Source organism: Orycteropus afer, unplaced genomic scaffold (genome assembly GCF_000298275.1).
Source record: "Orycteropus afer afer isolate SDZICR_OR568_19922 unplaced genomic scaffold, OryAfe1.0 scaffold00358, whole genome shotgun sequence".
Taxonomy (NCBI): Eukaryota; Metazoa; Chordata; class Mammalia; order Tubulidentata; family Orycteropodidae; genus Orycteropus; species Orycteropus afer.
In genome coordinates, this window is record NW_006921945.1 from 549717 (window position 1) to 576614 (window position 26898).

Sequence of the window (26898 nt, forward strand, 5' to 3'; positions counted from 1 at the left end):
CACACTGACTCAGCTCCTTTTCTGCTTAAAATGAATCAGGAACCCCCTACCATGATGTCTCAGGCAGAAGACATGATGAATGTATAGGGCAGACACATCTAACTGTACACAGCAGCTAGAAGTATGGAATGGGGACAGCACGGACCAAGGCCGCCAGCCAGCTCCACCATTTACTATGGAGCTTGAGCAAGTCACCTGGCTTTGGTGAAACTCCACTTCCTTTTCCTGAGAAGGAGGGTGACAGCATGCACCTTGCGGGACGGTTGTGGGGGTTGAATGAACTGACCTCCGTGTGTCACCTTGCACGGGGCCAGCATGGAAGGACGCAGCATCAGCTGAATGGGAGAGTGGTTTCCAGACAGAAACATGACCAGACTAGGAACAAAAGACCACTGTGGGGCAGGTTTGCCTCCTTCCGTCAGGAGAGGGAAGAAGTCGGGAAGGAGGATGCGTATCTGAAGTTGGCAGGTAAACTATGGAACTCAGAACCTATTTCCAGGGGAACAGATCTGTCTAAGGCTATTTTAGGGATGCTAATCCTGTCCCTGCAGGAACTCTGGCAGTGCAGTGGTTAAGGCATTTGGCTGCCAATCTGAAGGTCAGTGGTTTGAACCCATCAGCCGCTCTGCAGGGGAAAGGTGGGGCAGTCAGCTTCTGTAAAGTTTTGCAGCCTTGGAACCCAGTGGGGCTTGCTATGAGTCAGAATTGACTCGAGGGCAGTGACTTTGGTTTTGAGTTTTGAACCGTGTCCTAAGGAGCCCTGGTGGCACAGTGGTTGAGTGCTCAGCTGCTAACTGAAAGGTTGGTGGTTCGAACCTGCCCACAGCTCTTCAGGAGAAAGATATGGCAGTCTGTTTCCATGAAGATTTACAGCCTTGGAAACCCCATAAGGCAGGACTACTCTTACCAATGGGGAACACTATGAATCAGAATCGACTCAGTGGCAGTGGGGTTAGTGTTTATGGAACCCCACCCTAAAAGAAGCCCTGGTGGCACAGTGGTTAAACGGTTGGCTGCTAATCTCAAGGTCAGCAGTCTGACCCACAAGCTGCTCTGTGGGAAAAGACGTGGCAGTCTTCTGTAAAGATGTCCACCTCTGGAAACCCCATGGGGCAGCTTTACTTTATCCTGCAGGGTTGGTATCAACTCAACAGCAATGGGTTTGGGGAACTCCGTTCTGGTCCACAAGCCATGAGTAAGTTGTATGTAAACCTTTGCGTGTTCTAAGCTTCTCAATAGTGTGGGCCTTTTGGGACCTCTGTTTGCTCCCAGAGGAGCCCTGGTGGCCCAGTGGTTAAGCATTTGAATAGTAACTGAAAGGTCAGCGGTTCAAATCCACCCACCACTCCACAGGTAAAAGATGTGGCAGTGTGCTCCCGTGACAATTACAGCCTGGAAACCCTAAGAGGCATTTCTACTCTGTCCTCTAGGGTCACTATGAGTTGGAATCAACTCAATGGCAATGGGTTTGGGTTTTGGGCTCCAAAGTATTATTCCTTTCCTTGTCCCTGCACATACCTCAGAGATCATCCAGCACAGTTACCACAGAGATTACAGAATGGGCATTGTGCTTATCTTCCAGGAGCTCAAATGGTGGGTGGTATTACCAGCTATCAACCAATAAAATAGCTTATACTTGCTCCTATATGCTCAACATTCAGTTCTTGTCATCCTGTCACCACGTGGAACATTGGTAATGGTTAGAAGCCTGAAACAGAAGCTGAAAGAGCAGGTTCGGATTTGGGTGGATTAATTACAAGCCAGGGACATGCTCTGAGCCTTGGTTTTTGCAGCTGCGGAGTGGAATCCCTGTCCATCTTATATAGTTGCTAGAAAGGGCAAATGAGAAAAAATGTTTGCAGCAGGATGTTGCAAACTATAATGCCAAAGGTTTCATGATGTCTTCTGAGTTTTCCTGACAAGTTGTCAGTCTGTCCTGTGTCTTTTCTGGGCTGCCTAATCCTGGTCACTTTGTCCTCCTTCTTAATGGCATTGCCAGCACCCTTCCCTGCCCCTTCCCCCATCTACTTGCCATAATATATATATATATATATTTTTAAAGACATGTCCATCTTCTCCATCTCAGAAGACAAAGCACCTTGAGCAGACCGTAGAAGTTTTCAGAGAGCGTCTGCTGAATGTCCGGAAGGTTCCCCTGGCGGATACGATGCCAGGCAACGCCATTGGTGGGTAATGACTCGGCTCCCGCAGCCATCACAATTGTTAATCCCAAGGCAAATATGTCTGCTTTGGGAAGGTGGTGATAATCCTTCAAAACATAAGCCAGGAAGGCAGGTTAGTCTGCCAGCAAAGTGAGTCTCAGCCAACACATAACTCTTAAGAGAAGTTCATTTGAGTGTGTGTACGCTCTACACAGATACACGGGCAAGGTCACACCGCTGGGGTTAGAGGAGACAGAAGAAGTGAAAATCCACCTGGTAAACAATGCTGGGCCCTGAGGGACCCAGGACCGCATGGTGGTGCCATTTTGCCTGTCAGGCTCAAAGAGGCTTGAGGCATTAATGGCTGGTTACAGGAAGGAAGAACTTATTTGGAGACTTATATTCTATCCTAGGCCCAACTGGCCAGACATCTAGATGGATGATGACTAAAGGTCATTCAATAAGCAGAACTGGTAGTGCTATCAGAAGGGTGGTAGCCTGATAAGGATGGGTTGGGCCAAGAAGGGCTTGAGGGAAAGGCTTCTTTCCTGGTAGACACTGTGAGGACTAGGAGACGCAGCACAGGGCCTGTACAAAGAACAGCGGGAGCACTGTCTCACTCAAGGGGCCCAGTTCCCGCATGAGTTTTCAGAAAAGTTTCCTTCCCACCGTTAGTGTCTATGCTGAAAGGGAAAAGGGACACTGAAGCTGAAACTATAAATATGCACTTTTCCTATCTCACACTGTGAGCCTTCTTTGAGAGTTCATGGTTCAACGGATTACAAATGCCACTTTTCTCCAGTCTGTACCTCTTGCAAGATCTCCTTAGCCAGGAAGCGAATATCACCCTCTTCCACTTTGGTGTTACTTATTGATGTCACATGGCCCAGGTCACCTAAAGACAAAAGGGAGGTGAGAATACAGAGCACCCTTTGAAAGCATGTCTCCTGAGAGCTGGAACTGAGTTTCTGAGACTGCCATGTGCTGGTAGAGGTGTAAGGCCGACTCACCGATTTTGTAGATGACATCGGCAGAGAGAAACCAGTCTGCCTCATTCTCAACCTCTTCAGGAGCTACAGGAGAGTCACTTTGCACCTTATGACAAATGAAAATGTTACCTGAAAAAATACAGAACTGATCTAAGTAATGACTCCTAAGCTTTTTCACTCCAAAGACTTTTCAGTATCTGACATCCCAGGTTCCTTCCTCCCTCTTCCTCTGCATTGATGCGACAAGACTGCCAAGGTTTCTCTACTGTGGGCCCTCTCCCATTACTCATGATCAGCTCTGTTACTGGTCATGCCTGTTTAAGGTCAACTGGCCCCAGACATTCCCCATCCCCTGAAGAGACTGGTGGAAGGGTACTATTACAGACACACACACACACACACAATAGGAACAGCCTGCCTCTGGGTCTCACATTAGCAAATGGGGGAACCACCAATCATCGCCCACTTTGATTGGTGCTGAACTGGAAGGGGTATAGTGCTAGTCATAAACACGATCGGGATGTAGTCAATATGCTGTCCCTTTGCTGGGTCATAAATTTAATAAGTACTTTCATAGTTTGTCCTCATTATATTGGGAAGAAACTTCCCTTGGTCCTCCGGGCCCAGGAGCAAAGTAGATAAAGCAGCCTAACTAATACTTTTTAGGGGTGACAGGTACAGGGAGGGCGTTCTGCTGGCAAACACTTTCTTTGGCACTTGATAAACACACAGGCAAGGCTTCTGAGGACAGTGGGGAGAGGACAAGCCACACGGCAGGCGTGGAGGGGAGTGTACTGACTGGGCTTGATGTCCATGTGCACCAGGCTGGAGCTGTGGATGTACTTGAGCCCCAGTGAGACTTGCAGAAGGATGTCCTTGAGTTTGGGCTCTTGGAAGTGATCGTTGGACTTCTTGTTTTCAGATATGGCAGTCTGCAAGCTCCCACCTGGGAAAGAACAACAGAGTTCCTCACAGAAGGAGGGAAAACCTATGATGATGGCTGGATGACAGCAAATATTTCACAAATCCCTCATCAATGACTCAGCCCAACAAGTCTAGATCACTTCCCAGGTCAGTGTGAAATAACCATACCTGCCCTGTGTCCATAGCACAATGGAAAGAAGACCCACAGGGATTTAAAAGAAGAAAAGAAAATTCTAACAGCCCAGGTTTCCCATACGTGCCTCTCCTGCCCCCAGTGGCCTGGAATGGCACTGTAGATTCCCCCGCCTGTCGGTTTGTCCCGCTGTGGTGGTCTGCATGTTGCTGTGATGCTGAAACCTTTGCCACCAGCATTTCAAATGGCAGCCGGGTCACCCACAGTGGACAGGTTTCAGTGCGGCTTCCAGGCTAAGACCAGGATGGAAGGACTGATCTTCTGAAAACTAGCCAATGAAAAGCCAGTGGATCATGATAAGATATTGTCCAAGATGAGCCTCCTGGGTTGGAAGGCACTCAGATACACAGCGGCTGTGACCACGGACTTGAGCACACCAACCACCATGAAGGTGGTGCTGGCTGGGCAGCGTTTCATGTAGTTGGACATGGTGTAGCCATGAGTCAGAGCTGCCTCGATGGTACCTGCCAACAACAAACACTGTGTACATTTCACCTAATTATTAAGCCAAGTAAGTCGAAGGCCAATCAGGCCTGATGGCAGAGCTACTAACACATAAACCATCATTCCATTCTACTGTCATGAGACTTAGGCAGGGACCATTAAGGCATTCTGGTGGCTTAGGGACCATTAGTAATTTTAATAATCCTAAAGTTAATACTACTAAAAATATATCACGAGGTAAGAGTGTAAATGATCGTTCACCTAAGAAAAAAATAAAACCTCTATATAAATCCTATTTGTGTCACAGTATTTGTAAACCAGCCCTAAATACTGAGTGTTACCAACTGAAAAAAGGGGCGTGGGTCCATATGACCACTTGACATTGAATGCCCCACCCTGAGTGCTACATACTTTATAAGGAGCACTGGTGTCACAATGGTTAAGTGCTCAGCTGTTAACCAAAAGGTTGGTGGTTCAAACCCTGCCCCTTGAAATTTCATGGGAGAAAGACATGGTAATCTACTGCCATAAAGACTGACAGCCTTGGAGACCCTGTGGGGCAGTTCCACTCTGTCCTCTAGGGGTGCTGTGAGTCAGAATGGACTCCACAGCTCCTACAATACATACTTGATCTCATCATTTAGCAAGCATTGGCAGATACTTCAGTCAAATTATAGACTCCTGGATCTCACTGGCAGTTATAAAGCCCTTAGCCCCACCCTCTCAGAACAACAGGATGTGAGATGGTGATCAGATTTTTAAGGAAATGAATTTAAAGGTATCCTGTGTACAAATGAATCTAGACCAATCTGTCAGACTAAAAACATTATGTTCAAAAGGGAAAAGAATTCAGCTCTTTATGAAATACATGGTGGGCTACAGGAGGAGCTCTGGTAGCGTGGTGCCTAAGGCATTTGACTTAACCAGAAGCCTGGCGGTTCAAACCCACCAGCCACTCCTCAGCAGGAAGGTTGGGCAATCTACTTCCATAGTGATATCACCTCAGAAACTCAAGGAGGGGTTGCGATAGTCAATGTTCATCCATTTCAGAAGGTGGCATATGATCAAGAACCAATGGTATTGAAGGAAGAAGTCAAAGCTGCACTGAAGGAACTGGTGAAGAACAAGGCTCCAGGAATTGATGGAATACCCATTGAAATGTTTCAACAAATGGATGCCCCACTGGAGGCACTCACTCGGCTATGCCAAGAAATTTGAAAGACAGCTACCTGGCCAACTGACTGGAAAAGATCCATATTTGTACCCATTCCAAAGAAAGGTGATCCCACAGAATGTGGAAATTATCAAATAATATCATTAATATCACATGCAAGTAAAATCTTGCTGAACATAATTCAAAAAAGTTGCAGCAGTATACTGACAGAGAGCTTCCAGAAATGCAAGCTGGATTGAGAAGAGGATCTAGTACAAGTGATATCTTTGCTTATGTCAGATGGATCTTGGCTGAAAGCAAATACCAGAAAGATGTTTACTTGTGTTTAATTGACTATGCAAAAGCATTCTATTGTGTGGATCATAATAAATTATAGATAACATTGAGAAGAATGGGAATTCCAGAACACTTGATTGTGCTCGTCAAGAACCTGTCCATAGAACAGGGGGACACTGCATGGTTTAAAATCAAGAAGAGAGTACATCAGGGTTGTATCCTTTCACCATACTTATTCAGTCTGCATGAGGAACAAATAATCCAAGAAGGTGGACTATGTGACGAAGACCATGGCATCAGGATTGGAGGAAAACTCATTAACAACCTGTAATACGCAGATGACACAATTTTGCTTGCTTAAAGTGAGGATGACTTGAAGCACTTACTGATGAAGATTAAAGACTACAGTCTGCAGTATTAATTATACCTCAACATAAGGAAAACAAAAATCCTCACAGCTGGGCCAATCAGCAGCATCACGATGGGTGGAAAAACGTTTGAATTTGCCAGACTTCATATTACTTGATTCCACAACCAACACCGATGGAAGCAGCAGTCGACATCAGATGAAATATTGCACTGGGCAAATCTGCTGCAAAAGACCTCTTTAAAGTGCTGAAGAGCAAAGATGTCTCCTTGAAGACTAAGGTGCACCTAACCGCATTGTGGTATTTTCAGTTCCCTCATATGCATATGAGAGCTGGACAATGAACAAGGAAGACTGAAGAAGAGTTGATGCTTTTGAGTTGTGGTGTTAGTGAAGAATACTGAAAGCACTATAGACTGCCAAAAGAACTAACAGATCTGCCCTGGAAGAAGTGCTCCTTGGAAGCAATGGCCAGACTTCATCTGACCTACTTTGGTCATGTGGTCAGAAGGGACCATACCTTGGAAAAGGATATCATGCTTGGTAACATGGAGGATAAACAAAACAGGGGAAGGCCCTCAACAAGATGGATTGACACAGTGGCCGCAACAATGGGCTCAGGCGTGACAAGAATTGTGAGACTGGCACAGGACCAGGCAGTGGTTTGTTCTGTTGTACATAGAGTCACTATGAGTCAGAGACGACTCGATGGCACCTAACAACAACAACGGTGCAGGTAAAGTTACTAGATTACCACGATGACTCCATAACCTACCACATCTAGTCCAGACCCACTGCCTGACTCTCAGGGCCCTCGTAGTGTTCCCACTGTTGACCTTATTGCCTATGGCTGAATAGTGCATAGGGCTCACCTCTGCAAAGTTCATCTCTTGACTATAAGACCTACTCCCAATGCCATACCTTTTGCCTGAGTGCTGTCCCCTAACACATGCACATGCCTTCACTCTGTTCCCTCAACTCTAGTCATCCATCCACAGAGTCAAATTCAAGTGTTACTGCCCCTAAGGAATTTTCTTAGGCTACTCTAATAACTGTTATTGAGTTCTTACTATGCATCAGGTATTGACCCTGTGCTAGTATTTGACATGTATTATTGTTAATTCTCAAATTACTCCTTAGTAAGAATTACTATCTGACTACTTAGTGAGATTCAGTGACATCCCAGACACAACTAGTCAATGGAGCTGGGCCTTGAGCCCAGGTCTGCCTGCCTTTACAGCAAAACTCCTTCCACCCTCGTGCACACCCCTCACTCTGATTCATCGTCTCTGAATGCTTCTGTCTACCGGTATTTCATCTGGCTTTGCACTTGATTTTCTCTTATGTATTCGTATTCACAGAGTACATGGAGTAAAACACCTTAAAATAAGGATTTACCTCATCCCCCCCTAGAATCCCCAGTCTTCCTTCCACGGAGTGGCTGGTGAGTTTGAACCTCCAGCCTTCTGGTTAGCAGTCAAATGCCTTAGGCACTATGCCACCCGAGCTCCTAGAGAACTGTGGTGTCAAGACTACAGGAGGGATTCAGAGGTGGATGAACTGGACCATGACCTATAACAGGAATCATCACCCCATCTTACTGGTTTTTAATTTGAAATGTTTATATTGCTCCAACTTGGGCTAAATTCAGTTTTGTTTAATTAATTTTTGTAAGAATCTTCACTATTTTATGTTATTTTTCTGGGTGGAGACTGAAGAGTCATTGACCACAAGCCAATCTTCCTAATAGCAGAAGGAAGATAGAAAATAGGGGACCGCAGAGTGTGATGGCAGGAATTAGGAAGAGACGATTAAGGAAAGCCCCAGCCTCATGAGTACCACATACAAGTGGTACGGATTGAATGATGTGCCCACAAAACCTGCAGTGAAGTCCTGGCCTCTGTACAGGGATGTGATCCTGCTTGGAAGTAGGATTTTCTTTTGTTTTGTTAATGAGGTCATTGCTGTTGTTATGTGCCTTGAGTTGAACCCGACTCATAGCGACCCCTCCTTGGGTTTCCGAGGCAGTATCTCTACGGAAGTAGATTACCCAGCCTTCCTTCCGAGGAGTGGCTGGTGGGTTTGAACCTCCAGCCTTCTGGGTAGCAGTCAAGTGCCTTAGGCACAATGCCACCAGAGCTCTACTAGAGCAGAGTGGGTCCCAAAGCTAACCACTGCTGAGTTATGAAAAGAACAGATTAAACACAGAGACACACACACAGGGTGAGGACAGACGCCATGAGGTGAGCGGTCTACAGCAAAGGAACACAGAGCCCTGCTGGTGATCACCAGAAGCAAGGAGGGCGGCCATCTCCGCTGCCAGGACCCGGGTTCGGACTTCCAGCCTCCAGCGTTGTGAGAGGAGAAAGCTCTGTTCTTGAAAGCCACCCACTTGTATTTTTGTATGATCCTAGGACGATAGGGAAGGATTCCATTTTTTCTTTTTTCCAGAGAAAGGAGTTGGGATGAACTTATTGGAGAAAACCCCACAAGTTCACAAGTAAGGCTGCAAGGAAATCGGGCTGTACAGAAGAGCAACTACCCTTAAAGAAGTGTGGGAGGACAGCCTGCCTAGAGGGTCCCATCCGGCCACGGCCCCAGAACGTTCTCGGGTAAGGACACTGGGGATCGGGATTCTCTCCCCCCATCCCTTCCCCTTTCAGAGAAGCCCTCCTCCCTGTTCTGAGCACACAGTAACTTTGCCCCTTGCTCACGCATGGGCACCATACGGCACGTACTCAACCCTACCGTCTCCATGACCACTTAATTGTGCTAAGTATGCACCCCAGGGGAGCCAATTTCTCCAGTGACCCACCATATCATTAATCAGAAAATGCAGATTTCATTAATCTGAATTAATCCAAAATTAATCTTGCATTTAGAGGGAGAGGCATGTTCTTTCTGGTTAGGGACCTTGCCCACAGGAGAGCTGTAGTATACAAACCTGAACAAAAGACCGCCCGGCCGGCAGTGACCAGACCAGCTGCCGCTGAACGAGGGCCCCATCCTCTTTCCTGCCTTCCCTTCTCCCATGAACGTCAAGCATATAGTATACCCCCCTCCGGTTCACACTAGAAGAGCCCCAGGCCTGAGTTCCCCTTGATACCTCACCCACAATGGGGTGAGGGGTGTGCAAGGGGGTTACTATTATGGCCTTGGACAGGAGGCTTCAGGGGGAGCCTGGTTCCTGGCAAACCCTAACGTGTTTATCATTGTCCCATTCATATGTAAGTAATAAAGCCCTGTGTTCATGTCAGTGAGTCACGTAATTATTTGTTGCAAGCTGAAGAGCCCTGTGCTGTCTGATTTATTTTACTGAGAACATCACAATAAGGAAAATGCCACGTCCTTATTTTGTAGGATGTACCATTTGCTATCTGTCTACCAGCTCACAGTGTTGTTCGTTTACCCAGTGTTGACATATTTAGTTATCTAGTGATGAGGTTTTATTACTGATCCTCTATCCTCAAAAGACAGGTTGGACATCCACACTCAGGGCCATCTGGTGAGCACTAAAATTACCAATGACAGGTGTGACTATTAAACAACCTCAGGGAAGGCGTGTGGGGGACCCGGGAGTAAGGGGGTGGGTTCAATATCTGATGTCACCACTCCCAGTATGTGAACGGCCATTCCTAAAATTAGGGCAAGCTCAATTCTATGAGGGGGCACCTTTCTGCTTTATCATGAATATTTTCATGAAAAATATTCCCAAGACTGTGAGTCGGGTTGGACTTAATGGCACATAACAACAACAACAACAACAGCACAGAGCTGATGTTACACCAAACCCCGAATGACAGATTAAAAATACATTAAACCAAAGGGGCTCCTCTTTGTGTGTTAAGCCACCTGGAAGCGAGATTTCGCAGGTCACTGTGGACCTAGGGAAATATGACTGGAATCACTGAGTTTCAGGATCACCGCTGTCTCACCTGCCCAGACCTCTAAAGAAAGAAGCAGCAAAAAGCATGAACTTTCCCAAGCCCAGGGAGCCACTTGAAAATTAATTAGAAGTTGACTGTACATCCATCCAGTTCAAGATGAAAAAAGCCTTACCCCCTCCAAAACAAGGATAGTGGACATGCTTTGTATCTTCTGAATGCTTAGCAGAGGAGCCCTGGTCGCTCAGTGGTTCAGCACTTGGCTGCTAAGCAAAAGGTCAGTGATTCAAGCCCACCAGGCGCTCTGCTGGAGAAATACGTGGCAGTCTGCTTCTGTAAAGATGACGGCCTTGGAAACCCTGTGGGGCAGTGCTACTCTGTCCTCTAGGGGCGCTGTGAGTCAGAATCCCCTCCACGGCAGGGAGAGGAAGACCCTTAGCAGATGATAAGTGATGATTTACCACCCACACCACTCTTGTGTTGTTGTTATGTGCCGTTGAGTCAGCCCCGACTCACAGTGACCCCTCCTTGGGTTTCCGAGGTGCTATCACTACAGAAGTAGATTGCCCAACCTTCCTTCCAAGGAGTGGCTGGTGGGTTTGAACCGCCAGTCTTCTGATTAGCAGTCAGGTGCCTTAGGCACTACACTACCAGAGGGTAATAGTTTTGTCTCTGAGCACCAAGTAAAGATTGAAGGGAGTGATAGTGTCAATGTATCAGCTACACACACAGGGGCTTTGGCAGAATGACAGGAAAAGTCATTTTCAGCTCAGCACATCTCTCCCAGCACTCTGCTCCTAAGCGAGGCTATAGTTAGGGTTAGGGTTAGCGGACTGCATAGGGGTGACTGCATGCTGGCATAAACTACGAGGCAAAGACTTCTGAAGAAGCCTTTCCTTAAAGTCACTCACTTCAAAAGACCCACCAAAAAACAAGCAAAACAATACAATCTGAAACAATCACATGATAGTTTAGGAAATACTTCATCTCTTGTCTGGAAAACCCAGAAAGGTTCCACCTGTAAGACAGCATCCAACTGAGGGGGGTCAGCAAAAAAAGAGGAAGACCCTCAAGACGGACTGACATGGTGGTTTCAACAATGGGTTCAAGCACTACAAGGGTTGTGTGGATGGTGCAGGACCGTACTGTTCTGTACTGTATATGGGGTCACTGTGAGTTGGGGCTGACTCAATGGCACCTAACTACAACAACAACAATTTAAAAAAACTCACAGCACCCCTGGAGGACAGAGTAGCACTGCCCCACAGGGTTTCCAAGGCTGTCATCTTTATGGAAGCAACAATTTCTTCAGAAATTGTGACTAGGAATACCATCGGATCCAGCGATCCCATGCTTGGTATACGTCCTAGAGAAATAAGAGCCACGACATGAACAGATTTATGTGCACTCATGTTCATCACAACGTTATTCACCACCACAACAAAATGGAAACAACCTAAGTGCCCATCAGCGGATGAATGGATCCACAAACTACGGCACACAGGCACAACAGAATACTGAGCAATGTGGTGAAACAACAATGGATCCGCAAAACATCTCAGAATGTGGATGAACCTAGAGGACACTATGAGAGTGAGGTCACAAAAGGACAACCACTGTAGGAGACCAGTGCGGTAAAAAGTTAAAAGAAGGCTTATTCACAGAAAGAACCATGTTTGGAAGCCCCAGGGATGGGAGAAGGAGAGGGTGAATCACTCACCAGACGGCAGACGCCTATTAACTAGGCTGAAGGGAAAGGCTAGGTAGGTGGGGGGAGGTCAGCACAAAATGATCAAGGCAGAGCAGGGCCCTGGGAGGAGCTCAGGGGTTCAAGGAAACATAGATGAGTACGATTACACACGACCCTGGAATAGCAGTGATAACCATACTCTAGGAGTGGGTGCACATCCAACGTACTGCCAATCCATCCATGAACCAACGTAGCAGACCATCCAGGCGACAAGGTTAGGAAAACGTCTCAGTCATAACCAACCACGCTGAGGAAAGAGGCCCTGTGCATGGGGGCTCAGGATCATAGCTTTGGGAGACACTGAAGTCAACAGGCATAACATAAAGAAGATGGTCTGGTTGTCCATCACATCAGCGCTATTTGCAGCCATTCGCCCGGCACCTACCATTGCAGTACTCGTTCTGAATGATCATGTGGTCGTCTTCCGCCCAGGCCGAGTAGTAACGCACCACGTGGGGGTGATGTCCAAGCACTGCATGAGCATACACTTCCCGCAAAGCCAAATCCCTGAGACGGAAGGGCACCGAGGAAAGGTCACTAAGACAGTGCTCACAAAATGCCGTCCGAGGACGAGGCATGGGTAACACACTGGCAGGACACGTCCTGAGCGCCCGCTACCTCTCCCGTGATTCTCTCTCAGTCACTCTCCCTAACCGCTGGCCACAGCAGGCACCGCTCTTCCCAGGGCCCGGGGGCGACGCAAGCTCCAGGCAGCTAGGCAGCTGACCCAGATTCTCAGAGGGAAGAACCGGCCCAAGGCCAGGACTTGGTCTGCCTGTGCTCAGTGATGGACATGCTCTGGGTCCTAATTACACTGTACTGTAGTCTCCAGTTAAAGAGGTGGCACAGCCATGGGCTTGTAAGAAATCTTAAAGGACCGACCAAGGAGGCACCCTGGGCCTGACTGTGCACATTGTGACAGGGCTGTGTCTTTTCCATGAAGACTCCATGTTACCACTAAACGCAATCAACATGATGCAGCCAAAGGGGCAGTCTTGGGGAGAGTTATTCACTATGGAATAGGAGAGGCCACCCAATAAAAGCAGAATGCAGTTCTTGGTGAATTCCAGTATAAAAATGCGGGATTCCAAAGCCTGTAATTTCAGATCCAACATGCGAAGTATTGTATCCTAAACATCTGAAGAGCACTGGCTGAATCAGAAAATGTTTGTTTTCCCTGTGATCAAGGAACAAATTTTGAACAACTAGCTCTGGGAATGCAACATAAATGCCTGTTAATAGCTTGACTATTGACTTCATTATTGATACAAGGCAAGGCAAGCCAGTGAGTCAGCAGTGCCTTCCAACTCGTCAATATTTCTGATGAACTGAGCAGGCACAGAAGACATTCCACAAATCAGTCATTAAAAAAAACCAGGAAGACCAGTAGTAGGAGGCCAAGAGGCCAATCACAAACAAAGCTAAACCCACAGTCTGAAATCATCAGGTCATAATTTAGGAAAAAACTCGTTGCCGATCTGGAAAACTCAGGACTGCTATGAATGTGAGACAGCATAGAAATGAGGGAGGGTAACAAAAAAAGACAATGGTATGTTAATGATATCAAAATATTATTTATGCTATTTTGACAAGAAACAGCTCTCCAGTCCCACTGTGTACTTTCGGTACATTGCAAAGGTACTCACTCATCTGAAAACCCTGTGAAAGGTTTCGTGGAGCGTTTTATGGCGTAAACACATCCATCCAACCTCTTAACGCACTTGTAGACGGTACCAAACTCCCCAACCCCAATCTTTTCAACCTCCAGGAATTCCTTTTCGTAGCGGGAAGTCATGTTGGTTTCTCGTAGGACAGATCTCTGAAAAAATGAAAAAGGAAGTTCAAATAAAATTCTTCCGAACACATTGTGAGCCATCAAGTTGAGGCATGTTGAAGAACACCATCAATGACATTGAATCACACACACAGAAACTGTGGATTGGTGAATGTCTTGTGTATGTTTTCATCACAATAATTATTCTTTTAAGTCAAGGCATGTTGAATTCCTATGTTGCTCTTAGCTTTCAAAAAGACTTCTGAGGCAGACCCAATGGATTCTATGTGCATCCATACTCAAGTATGTGTCCATACACAAGTGAACTTCTCTCTGCTTCGTGTAACCTTTCATACATGTCTGTGCTCATGTTTCCCTCGTATCTTCTCCAACACCCTTTCTTCTGTCTTCATGCAGATCTTCCTGATACGTTCCTACAGGGGACATGTGTACTCAGACCCAGACAGCTCCTGTCCTCCACTGGGGGCAGGGTGAAACATGTTTTAAAAAGACATCTCCCTTGGCCTCTCCTGTCTACCTGTCTCATAGTCTAGATCCCATGTTTCTATCTCAAATGTAATAAACACATTTGTTGTCAACTCGCTCCCCCAAAAATCTTTTCTTCATTGTCTGGGAACCAAATTGAGTTGGCGATTTCAGAGCGTGTGTTCCCCCTACTGGCCCACCAGCAACACCACTCATTGTTCAGCTAGTAAATCACACGTTGTTAGTACCCATTTTCTCATCTGTAAGACGAGAATCAAGGCCACTAGCCATTAGGATTCTCTTAAATATTACATGAGAACCTGTAAATAACTGAGAACAATTCCAAGCATGTGGAAAAGATGACCAACAGCCATATACATTTACATTAATCTCAATCCAAGTTGACTTATGTCCCCACAGTCACCTTTTCCCAGTGCCATCAGCAAGACTTTCTTTCTTATATAAAATTAAGATTTATAAGTATGTTGAGTCTTCCTAGCTCTTCATTTTCAATAGCCAATTCCAATCACTCTTCATCATCAAGAGCTGCAATATTCATTGCCCCTAGATAATCTCAAGCTTTGTTTCTGCCATGTCTGTATTTCTAACTACCCAGCCCTCCCCGCCATGTCTTCTAATTGTTAACCATTAATTTTGAGAAATGATGCTGTAGAATCAGAGACATCTAACGGTTGCTCTTGAACTTCTGTCCAAAGACCTGAAGACACCAGTTGCACACCCACTACCTTCCACGCTCATCTCAGACATCAACAAGCCAGTTTGCCACCTACATGCTGCCAACCCGCTGCCACCCCTCCGCTCCTCTGCCTAGAATTGTCTCAATAATGCCATCTCTTCTACTGAAGTCTTGTTTCCTGCAAGAGTATCTCTACTCCCGCATAGAGATGGATTTTAAGCATATACATAGACACATGGAATGTATTTACACATCACACATATGTATACACATAGGTATTTACACATAACTACACACACTGCCTAGCTCCACACTCATACCTACATTGTTTTCACACGTATTTCGAAGGTGTTAGAAAGCCAGCCTTCTCGGGCAGTGATTTTTGTACAGGTTCCCCATCCCCACCATGGGGTCTAAAAGGAGCTCTGGTGGCACAGTGCCTAAGGCACTTGACTGCTAACCAGAAGGCTGGCAGTTCAAACCCACCAGCCACTCCTCGGAAGGAAGACTGGGCAATCTGCTTCTGTAGAGATACCGCCTCAGAAACCCAAGGAGGGGTCGCTGTGAGTCAGAATTGACTCGACAGCAGTGAGTTTGGTTTTGGTTCTAGGGTCTAAATGCAATGATTTGCACATATTAAGTGCTCAAAAAAATGTCGGTATTTTTGTCTGAAACCAGGAGATAGCGTATAAAATAAGTTAAAGACAAAATCTAGTCAAACAGGAAAAGCCTGAGTCAGAGTCACGTATGTATGAAGATGGGCTTCAAGTGGCCTGTGCTACCTTACCCTGTTACCTTAGATCCCAAGGCTCTCTGGTATTAAATCCATGCTTCTAATAGCCAAGTATTAATATTTTTTAAAAAAAACTAACACATTTTAACTCTCCAAGTAAAATAAAACTTGCCTCAAAAAAATTTTTAAATTAAGAGGAAGTAAAAACCAATGAACCTTAAGTTCCCACCATTCAAAGACACTGAATTAACAGTGACTGCAGCTTGTTCCAATCCTCTCATTTATGTGTAATACACATTTTGGATCATTTAGTTTATAAAATGTTGAATTGTTTATACACCAAACATTGAACATAACTATGTTTTCATATTTTATGTATGTGTGTGTGTGTATGTGTTTATGTATATGGAGCTCTGGTGGCATGGTGGATAAGCCATTTGGCTGCTAACCATAAAGTCATTGGTTCAATCCCACCAGCTGCTCCACAGAAGGAAGATGGGGCAATATACTTCCGTAAAGATTTACAGCCTCAGAAACCCAATGGTGGTTGCTATGAGTCAAAATTGACTTGATGGCAGTGAATTTGAGTTTTGTTTTGTTTTCTGGTTTGGTGGCACAACGGTTAAATATTCATCTGCTAACTGAAAGGTTGGTGGTTCAAACTCACCAGCTGCTCTGTGGCAGAAAGAAGCGGCCATCTGCTTCTGTAAGGATTACAGCCTTAGAAACCATATGGGTTAGTTCCACTCTGTCCTACAGGGCTGCTGTGTGTCAGAATCGACCCAATGACAATGAGTTTGGTTTTTGTGTGGATGGGTGATTTCATATTTCACTGATTTAAACAATAAATTAATCAGTCACAGCCATTCTCTTATTGTTGGGTGCTGAGTTTCCCCCTTCCTCCCCTTGTTTCTGCTATTACACATAAGGCTGCAGTAAACATCTCTGGGGATAATGTTTAACTTATTAAATATTAAGAAGTATTCTTTTCTTAGGTTAGACTCTCAAATAAGGAATAGCAGCTCAGAGATTGTGAACATCATACAAATCAATAAATATGACATAGTAAAGAAGTAAAATTTTACATATAAACTATAGCTCCAGCTTTGTGCCAGAGGTTCTATTTTTCTGCTTATGGACTTTAAATATCTTGATTTTTCCCTTGACTTTTCTACCCACGAGTATAGAATTCTTCCCCAGATCAAAGATAGAGACAACAATCTTTAATTCAAAAATACCCCAAGGTAGTGATTCAGCAACATAATATCAGATACTTCCTGGCAGAGCAACAATCTGCAAAGAGTACAGTACTGTGATTACAGTGCAGATGAACTCAGATGCAAACGCACTGGTGAAGCCACAAAGTGTGTGTGGGAGAGAGAGAGACGGAGCGGGCGAGGACCAGAATCGGCCGGGAAAGCACCGTGCTCACCTTGGCAGGCAGCTCCTGCTCCACGATGCCTTCCTCTGGCCTCACTTCCTCGCTGGGAGAAAAAAGAGAAAGTTCTTTCAGTGCATGGCTGGCACTTGCTGAGCTGGTACTATGCTGGCTTCTGGGGCTGTGAGAGTGACTGAGACAATTTCTTCCCCTCTTCAATGTATATCTATATTTGAGGCTGGTAGAAACAGGAAACATCAATATAAAAAGTAAAAACCCAAACCCATTGCTGTTGAGTCAATTCTGACCCACAGAGCCCCTCTGGGACACAGTAGAACTGCCCCATAGGATTTCCAAGGCTGTTGATCTTTACAGAAGCAGACTGTCATGTCTTTCTCCCATGGAGAGGCTGCTGGGTTCGAACTGCCAACCATCAAGTTAGCAGCCGAGCATTTAACTGTTGCACCATCAAGGCCCCTCATAAAAGGAAAAGGATAGTGTACCATGGATAGCACCCAGTTCCACCTGATGAGAAGTAAAGGACTCTCTCAGGTGTTGGTGGCGTAGCAGATAAGGCTGCTAACCAGAAGTTCAGCAGTTCAAACCCACCAGCTGCTCCATAGAAGGAAGGGGGGGGTAATCTACTTCTGTAAAGATTTACAGCCTCAGAAACCCAATGGGGGTTGCTATGAGTCGGAATCAACTCGATGGCATTGAGTTTGGTTTGGGTGGTTTTTGCCAGATGCAGGATAAGCTACAATGCCAAGAGGAAGAACTAACTTAAGAGCAGGGGAACGGAAAGGAGTGGGGTTTGGGGCAAGGAGAACAGCCCGCGTCAAGACTTGGAGGCAAGAAAACACACAAAACACTGAAAGTAAGAGGGTATTCAGCCCCGAATGAAGAATCTGGGGCTTAGAAGCACTGAGTGATGCTGGGCCATGGAACTAGTAAGTGTAGAACTGAGACCTGAAGCCAGGTCTGACTCCAAAGCACTTGTTCGTCCTGTCACACTGCATTCCCCAGAACCGCGCTTTGAATTAGGATCACGGCGGACCGTAAACATAGCAGGACAACGCAATGCCTGGCTAGGATATCTTCCATTCCTTTTCAGAAAGCTGAGGCTTGCTTGCTGGCATAAGGAGCTGCATTCCAGGTCCTTACGCAATGTTTCACCTTTCAGATCATCCACTCCTCGTTTTTCTTTTGGAGACATATGGGGTAAAGATGACAAGGGGGGTGGCACCCAGCACTCATAGACATAAATTGATCATGACACCTGTGACTGAGATGTAATGCTACATTCTAATATGTAACAAAACAGCAACTACACAATAATTAAGAGAGAAAACGCCCTCTCAGAAGCACTAAGAAATGTGACCAAAGCGTCACCACTTCTGCTGTCAGGAATTCACATTTGTGGTCCCTTGCTGCTGGCTTCCATGAGAGGGAAAACAATTAGAACTCGCTGTAAAACCATCACAGAACTAAAACCGTCAGAACCCTTGGTCGCTAGAGTGGGTTTCTGCTGTGTCCTTGTGCCGAAGTCCTGCTTATTTAAGATCAAGGAGACAGTGTTGAGAGAGCCTATCCTGGCCACAAGGCTGGTTAACACGCAGTTGTTCATTCCAAAGCAGCACACGCATCACAGGACAGTGAATCCTCTGCAAACCTGCTTGCTGGCTGAGCACTTCTGCTGCTGAGTATGCATGACGCAAATGACTGCCCCATTTCAGAGACGCTTCCACGCATGGCACATGGGAAAGAAACGTCTGAGAGTAACACGCAAAATCCTCATTTAGAGGACTCCTACCAGTCAGCAGGCTTTGTGGCTAGTGCAGTTGCGTTTCCAATTTTTAGCACTTCTGAAAACAACACTCTCTTTATTTCTTCTGCCAGTCTTCTATCGCCTGCTGAGAACATCAAATCCTCGCTCTAGACTCTGATCACCGTCATTCACATGGCAAATTCAAAATGGCAGTGCCTGCCCTTCTTCCCCAACTGCTAGCCTGTAGGAGCAGAGGGGTTACCTGGATGCAACCCCACAACCCCTTCAATGTCCTAGTGGAAATCTGAGGCCTCTACTCTGTCCCGCTTTTAAAGAGAAGGCACACATAGTACACATCAGAGTAGAGAGTTGCTAGCCTCTCTGTGACAATGCAGGTGAAAAGCTACACTGATATTTAAGAAGGCAGGAATGTGTGGAGCCACACAGAATTTCATCCGAGTGGAGTGCTTACTCCCAATCTTTTACACCCTTGAGCTACAGGGTGGTTAGTTCTCAAAGTCATAGGTGATGGTGCACTCACAGCTCTCCTCTGATTTTCCTCTTCCCACTGGATTGAAGGAATGACTTTCTGTAGGACTCTGGGGTGAAGGGATTGACATTGACCAGGGCCAGTGAGGTCATCTCATCCATGAAGGGGACAGGTGTGAGCCGCAGGTGCTTGGAGCCCCGGGAGGAGAGTTTCCCCACTGGGGAGGCCATCAGTGGGCTCAGCTGCCTCTGGATGGGATGACAAAAGGGAGTCAGGACAGGGTTAGTGAAATCCAGTTAATATTTAAACCAAAGAATGTTCTTGCTGAACGGGGTCTTAGAGATCATCTCATCCAGCACCCACTAGTTTTATGGTAACTGGCCTTATAAAAAAATACCAATTCCAGTCTTTACCTCTAGATATGCTGATTTGTGAAGTCAACCCAGGAATCTGTACATTTGTTAAGTCCTACCCCACCCTGGAAAACTCTGATAACTAGCTATGAAGTCCACCAATTCTGGTCCTACATCTAACTTTCAAAGACGAGGCTATTTATGTTTCAAAATAAATAAACAGTTAAAAGTCAAATCTGACTCGTGATGACCCTGCGGGTGTCATGGAGAACGGAGCTCCACAGGGTTTTCCATGGCTGAGTTTTTGGGAGCGGATCATCAGGCCTGTCGTCTGAGGTCCTCTAGATGAGCTGCAGCCTCCCGTCTTTCAGTTCGCAGACAAGCATGCTAACCTTTTGCACCACCCAGGGACTCCAATTAAATCCAGACAAAAGCAACTCTGCAGAACACTGGTCTTTGTCCTCTCAGAGCAATAGATTGCCTTCCTGGATTATTTATGCAAACATTTGTTTGGTGCCTACAAAGCAGCAGGGTGTGGGGTACACGCTGCGGCCCGGAGATGAGACCCCACTCTTCAGGAAATGAACAGTCCATTCATCAGTGGCCCAGCCATGTTTCAGAAATGATCACTTTGCAAAGGAAAGATTTCATAGACCACACAGGGAAGAGGAGTTCCTGATTGCACTTAAAATTCAGCATTAAATGAGAGCTGCTTCTCTTAACTAGCCTAGAGATTACAATATAACCCCTCAAAAGCAAGCCCGTTATTCAGGGCTTAGCAGTGGATACAACTAGCGCATGAACAAACAGAAAAGCAAGCAGGCCTTGCCCCCCAAATGGAGTACAATAAGAAAACCTAAGGCTGAAACCAGCTTGACCTGGAGCTAAACCAAGGGTCAGAGGACAGATCAAAGCCAGAGAAGCCAGATGGTGCAGCACAGCAGCATGATGACCTGAGTTCAGGGTGCCTCAGCTCTCTACTGCTGCTGTAACCGAAATGCCACAAGTGTAGCATCTAACAAGCGGAAATTGATTCTCTCAGCTTAGGAGGCTAGAAGTCCACATTCGGAGTGCCAGCTCCACAATAAATGCACACATGTCAAAAAAAAGAAAAAGAAGAAAGAGCCAAAATCAACACTTTAAACCAACATCTCCAACAATTAGAAAAAGAACAGCAAGAGAAGCCTACAGTCACCAGAAAAAAGGAAATAATCAAGATTCGAGCAGAAATCAATGAAACAGAAAATAGAAAGGCAATAGAAAAAATCTACAAGACCAGAAGTTGGTTTTCTGAAAAGATTAATAAAATTGACAAACCACTGGCAAATTTAACAAAGGAAAAGAGGGAGAGAATACAAATAACACAAATAACAAATGAAACGGGTGACATCACAATAGAACCAATTGAAATAAAAAGGATAATATCAGGATACTATGGAGAACTGTACTCCACAACTTTGAAAATCTGGAAGAAATGGACAGATTTCTAGAAACACACCACTTACCTAAACTAACACAGACTGATGTGGAAAAGTTGAACAGGCCCATCACAAAAGAAGAAATTGAAAAGGTCATCAAAAAATTACCAACTAAAAAAAGTCCTGGCCCAGACGGTTTCACCAGAGAATTCTACCAAAAATTCAGAGAAGAACTGATACCAATCCTACTCAAACTATTCCAAAACATAGGAAAGGATGGAACCCTCCCTAACTCATTTTATGAAGCAAGCATAACCTTGATACCAAAACCAGGCAAAGACATCACTCAAAAGGAAAACTGCAGACCAATATCCCTCATGAATATAGATGCAAAAATCTTCAACAAAATCCTAGCCAATAGACTGCAACAACATATCAAGAAAATCATCCATCATGACCAAGTGGGGTTCATATCAGGTATGCAGGGATGGTTCAACATTAGAAAAACAATCAACGTCATCCACCACATAAATAAAACAAAGAAAAAGAACCCCATGATCATATCAATTGATGCAGAAAAGGCATTTGATAAAATCCAACACCCATTCTTGATCAAAACTCTCAGCAAAATAGGAATAGAAGGGACATTCCTCAACATAATAAAGGGCATCTATACAAAACCACCAGCCAACATTATTCTCAATGGAGAGAGACTGAAACCATTCCCCCTGAAAACAGGAACCAGACAAGGATGCCCTCTGTCACCACTTCTATTCAACACCAGCAGCTCAGTATTCTGTGGCAGATGTGATGCCCACGCTCAGCAGGTACTAGAGGGTCACTGGCAGTGAGTGAGCCACCGTCAGATCCCATGTGTTCCTGTGATTATCTCCAGGGCTGCCCGCTGAGCCAGCAGGAAGCAGAGCTAGTCCTGACCAGGGAGCACACACCACGACGCCAAGTCTAACGGAGGAAGCCCTGCTCCAACCCCAAAGTGAATAATGTGAAAGACATAATAGGAGTCTAGGGGCAGCAAGAATGAAGGGATGTGCTGACTACAAGGAACTCCACTCATTTGCTACCTGTGGTGGACTGAGCTGTGCCCCAAACAGGATATGCTGAGATCCTAACCCCTGTACCTGTAAGCGTAACCCTGCTTGGAAATAGGGTCTTTGTAGATGTAATCAGTTAACACGAGATCATACTGGAGTAGGTGAGTGCTAATCCCATCTGAGAGGTGTGCTTATAAAGGAGGAGAAGAGACACAGAGAGACAATGCAGAGGGAAGGCAGCCACGTGAAGATGAAAGCAGAGATGGGCGTGATGGAGCTACCGGCCAACAGATGTAAGGACCGCTGGCCGTCACGAGAAGCCAGGAGGGAGGCGTGGAAGGACCACTGGCCGTCACGAGAAGCCAGAAGAGAAGCATGGAGCAGATGCTCCCTCAGAGCCTCCAGAAACCAACCCTGCCAACGCCTCAACTCTGCTTTCTAGCCTCCAGAACTGAAGCAGACAAGTTCCATTCTTATAAGCCACCCAGTTTGTGGGATACCAATATAGCATCGTCCATCCATAAAGTACCACCAACAGGTTAGCTCTTTGCTCACAGATACCAGAAGAGCCTTGTCTCACCAGATGAGGAAGGAGAGAGAAGTGCCTTCAGGAAAGAGCAGCAGCCAAGAGATGCATATGTTCAGACAGTGGAGGGAGCACTGTGCTGTTAGGAACTTTAGAAAATAATCACGTAAAATAGAGACAGCTGGATGGAACGAAGACTAGGCTAGGCATAAAAATAAGACAGAACTGCAATATAATCAATAAAATCAACAGCAATATAATCAGGATTTCCAGTTTCTAGTCCTGAGTAGAACCAAACAATGTAACGCACTGGGCAAATCTGCTGCAAAAGACCTCTTTCAAGTGTTGAGAAGCAAAGATATCACTTGGAAGACTAAGGTGTGCCTGACCCAAGCCATGGTATTTTAATCCCCTCATATGCATGTGACAGCTATACAATGAATAAGGAAGACTGAAGAAAAATTGATGCATTTTGAATTGTGGTGTTGGCAAAAAATATTGAAAATACCATGAACTGCCAGAAGAACGAACAAATCTGTCTTGGAAGAGGTGCAGCTGGAATGCTCCTTAGAAGTGAGAACGGCCAGACTTCAACTCACCTCCTTTGATCGTGTTGTCAGAAGGGACCAGTCCCTGGAGGAGGACATCTATGGTGAAGTGGAGGGTCAGCAAAACAAAGGGGAAGACCCTCAACGAGATGGATTGACACAGTGGCTGCAACAATGGGCTCAGGTGTAGCAAGGATTGTGAGGCTGGCACAGGACCGTGCAGTACTGCATTCTTTTGTACATGTGGCTGCTATGAGTCAGAGTCTACCAACTGGCATCTAACAACAACAGTCCTGACTGGGCATTGGCTGAGCGGATAGGCCAGCTCATCCCTGGGACCCTGCTTTGCTCATGTGCCAGCTGCACAGGTTGGCCTTGATCTCTTGATCTCAATCTCTCTTGCGGGTAAACTAGGAGTTTTCCCCACCCAAGATTAATCTGCGGCCTCTACCAGATAACTGCTAGTTCCAAAGATGGAGAAGACAGCTAGCAAGACATGTAATTCTGTTTTCTGCTAACTAAGCCCATCTTCATTATCTTCAATAAACATGTTGCTGGGGACATGCACCATGTTGGACAAACGTGTCACATACCCACCAGCTGCCAAGACCTCCTTCTCTTCCTGCTGGACTTGGAGCTCAGGTCTTAGAGACCTGGCCCTCTCCCCGACTGCTCACTCACCTTGGGTGTGAAGGGGCTGTCACCCTGCTGTGACCGTCTCCTTTTGTCTGCTGGGACTGGTGTTTCAGGACATCTGAGAGGGCCCGTCACTGGGGACCTCCACAAAGGGCCTGGACTCACTTTGTCCTTCTCCTGACCTGTGCTGAATCCTCGGACATTCCGAACCGGAGTCCTGGGAGGGCTGAGCTTAGCCTCTGCGGCCTGGGAGTCCGCCTTCTCTGGGGTCTGGCTCTGGGCCTCTGGGCTCTCTTGTGCTTCCTCCTGTCCTTCCTTTTCTGTCTCTTCTTCACAACATGAGAAGTTTAACTTCTGCTTCAGCTCTTTGTTAATTCCACTGTCATCCATCTTGGCCAATGAGCTGTGCAACGTAGGTAGGGAGGCCTATCACAGTGGTGCGCTCTTCCCTCTGCAGATGGAAGAAGAGGAGAGACTGAGTGTCCCCAACTGTGGCCTGCCTTTCCCTCCCCATAGCTACGCCAAGACACTGTTCGTATCCTCCCTTGAGCACGTCTTCCCTCCGTAAGACCCCAGCTCATCCTCATGCCCATTCTGACGGGAGGAAGCTCCAGCAAGTCTGAGCAATCAAGTCCAGCTGATATGAAGAACACTCCCAGTTACTCGCAGCTTCTTGGGCCCACAGGTGAAAGACCACAGGGATCCAGGAACTGCTAGTTTAGCATGGCCCTCAGAAGTACACATCAGCCAACTTGGGAACAAGCTCATCGTTGGAAAGAATCTCATTTGCACTTATCATTTAGAAACGTCACCCCCTCCCTTCCTTCTGCCCCCCCCCCCAATGCCTAAAAAACTTGTGACCGTTGAATTGATTCCAACTCACAGAGACCCTATAGGACAGAGTGGAACTAGCCCATAGGGTTTCCTAGGCTGTCAATCCTGACAGAAGCTAAGCCCAAACCCACCCACTGCTGTATTCGTTCAGACTCACAGCGCCCCTAGAGGACAGAGTAGAAGTGCTCCAAAGGGTTTCCAAGGCGCTGGTGGCGCAGTGCCTAAGGCATTTGACTGCTAACCAGAAGGCTGGCAGTTCAAACCCACCAGCCACTCCTCAGAAGGAAGGTTGGTTGGGCAATCTGCTTCCATAGTGATACCGCCTCAGAAACCCAAGGAGGGGTCGCTAGGAGTACTTGATGGCAGTGTGTTTGGTTTTTTGTTTTCTTTGAATGTTCACCGAGCCGACTGCCACAGTTTTGTCCCATGCAGCTGCTGGGCCAGTTTAGACTGCTGACCTTTCAGTTAGCAGCCAAACGCTTAACCACTGTGCCCCAGGGCTCCTGGCCAAAGGCTAACAAGAATTCATCACAATTTTGCATCAGCTGAATATCTTTTCATGGCTGGAGGTCACGTCCCTGGTAAAGACACACCTTAGATCTTTGCCAGCTACACCTGCCTAATTCCCATACGGCTACGCCAGGCGTTAGCAGTTAACGCTTTCAGGGAATCGATGAATTTTAAAGGACAGGAGAGAGGCCAGGAAGATCAAGAACACCGAGATGGGCTCCAAGGGGCCGTGACTTTTCTGAAAAATGCCTTATTCTGTGAAATGCTTTCTGTTTCTCTTAATTCCTCAACTACCACTTAGATTCCTTAATCTCTTTCTCGTGGAAGCCTCTTGGTGAGGGTAGAAAGCTCTTTGAAGGAATACAGGACAAAAGACCTGGATCACTTTACAGGCAGCCCCTGATAAAGGACAATGACGTGTGTGACCCTCAGTGTCCTCCAGGGAGGGTCTCGGAAGTGCCGGCTCGATAAAAGGGGTCCTGGAAGGAATGGTGCTGAGGAATCACCAAAGCAGTGACAAGTATGATTGGGGCCAAAACCAGCTTCATTTCCCTTCTCTTCATCAGCCTTTGCCTGTCACCTCCTGTCCCTCTCCCGTTTCTTCTGCACCAAGCCCTCCATACCCTCTCTCCTTTTCCACTTGCAGCCAGAGCTCCTGGGGTGTTACCCCAATGAAAACCACTCTTTCGGGCCTCTCCCAGGGGCACACCTCACCCTTCCCTATGCCCCGCCTGGTACAGACCTCTCCAAATAGCTCAGCACCAGGTAAACTCCAGCTTACGGCCCACAGTCACCTACCACTCACCCTGTCAGCAGGCCAGCAGCCCTCAGGGCCACGGAGACCCCGTCAGCACAGGCGAAGGGTTAGCGCAGGTTCCCAGGGAGGAAATTAGTACCACCTGAGACGCCAGCCCGGGACGGGTTTCCTGTTTCCACATCAGTGGGCCGGGCGGTGCTGTTCCTTCCCCTGCCGGGGCGTCCATTACCTTAACTCACATGCATGCTGACCACCCAGCCTCCCAGGCCAGGGGCTCCACACCCAGATCAGGACCTCGCAGGAAACTGAGAGCAAGGCCTGCAGGCAGGGCAACACAGTGGCATCATGGGTGTGACCTCACAGACCAGCTCACCACCTGCCTTTCCTCCCCACCTTGCCAGCAGCTTCAATTATTATGGCTGCACTGTTTGCCTAGGAAAGCAGCTTTGCCACTGTGCAGGCTTAGCCAATGGCAGTTCTGTTATCAACCCCCATTCCCAGGTGCTGCCCCTCACAGGTAAGGCTTCAGGATTGTTGTTGTGAGTTGCCGTCAAGTCAACTATTCATGGTGACTTTATGTATAAAACCCATGCCGTTGAGTCGATTCCAAGTCACAGCGCCCCTAGAGGACAGAGTGGGACTGCCCACAGGGTCTCCAAGGCTGTCAGTCTTCACAGAAGGAAGGCCCAAACCACACCCACTGCCGTGAAGTCTATTCCGACCCACAGAGCCCCTAGAGGACAGAGTGGAACTGCCCACAGGGTCTCCAAGGCTGTCA

General features: G+C 46.6%; 2 protein-coding genes across 2 annotated transcripts in view; one reads left to right on the top strand and one right to left on the bottom strand.

Annotated features, from left to right (window-relative positions):
* The window catches only part of WEE2 (WEE2 oocyte meiosis inhibiting kinase), a 36299-nt gene extending 11890 nt beyond the window's left edge, over window positions 1–24409 (bottom strand). The window contains exons 1-9 of the mRNA XM_007952779.1: window positions 24065–24409; window positions 19538–19734; window positions 17286–17337; window positions 13810–13982; window positions 12549–12670; window positions 3951–4097; window positions 3173–3280; window positions 2972–3057; window positions 2099–2269 (exon numbers count right to left, since the gene is read on the bottom strand). Of these exons, the coding sequence (XP_007950970.1) occupies window positions 2099–2269; window positions 2972–3057; window positions 3173–3280; window positions 3951–4097; window positions 12549–12670; window positions 13810–13982; window positions 17286–17337; window positions 19538–19734; window positions 24065–24409 (1401 nt within the window). The remainder of the gene's footprint in view (window positions 1–2098; window positions 2270–2971; window positions 3058–3172; window positions 3281–3950; window positions 4098–12548; window positions 12671–13809; window positions 13983–17285; window positions 17338–19537; window positions 19735–24064) is intronic.
* A 67-nt stretch (window positions 24410–24476) lies between these two features.
* DENND11 (DENN domain containing 11) overlaps window positions 24477–26898 on the top strand; it is a 44234-nt gene continuing 41812 nt past the window's right edge. Inside the window, exons 1-2 of the mRNA XM_007952780.1 lie at window positions 24477–24583; window positions 26010–26128. Coding sequence (XP_007950971.1) covers window positions 24477–24583; window positions 26010–26128 — 226 coding nt within the window. The remainder of the gene's footprint in view (window positions 24584–26009; window positions 26129–26898) is intronic.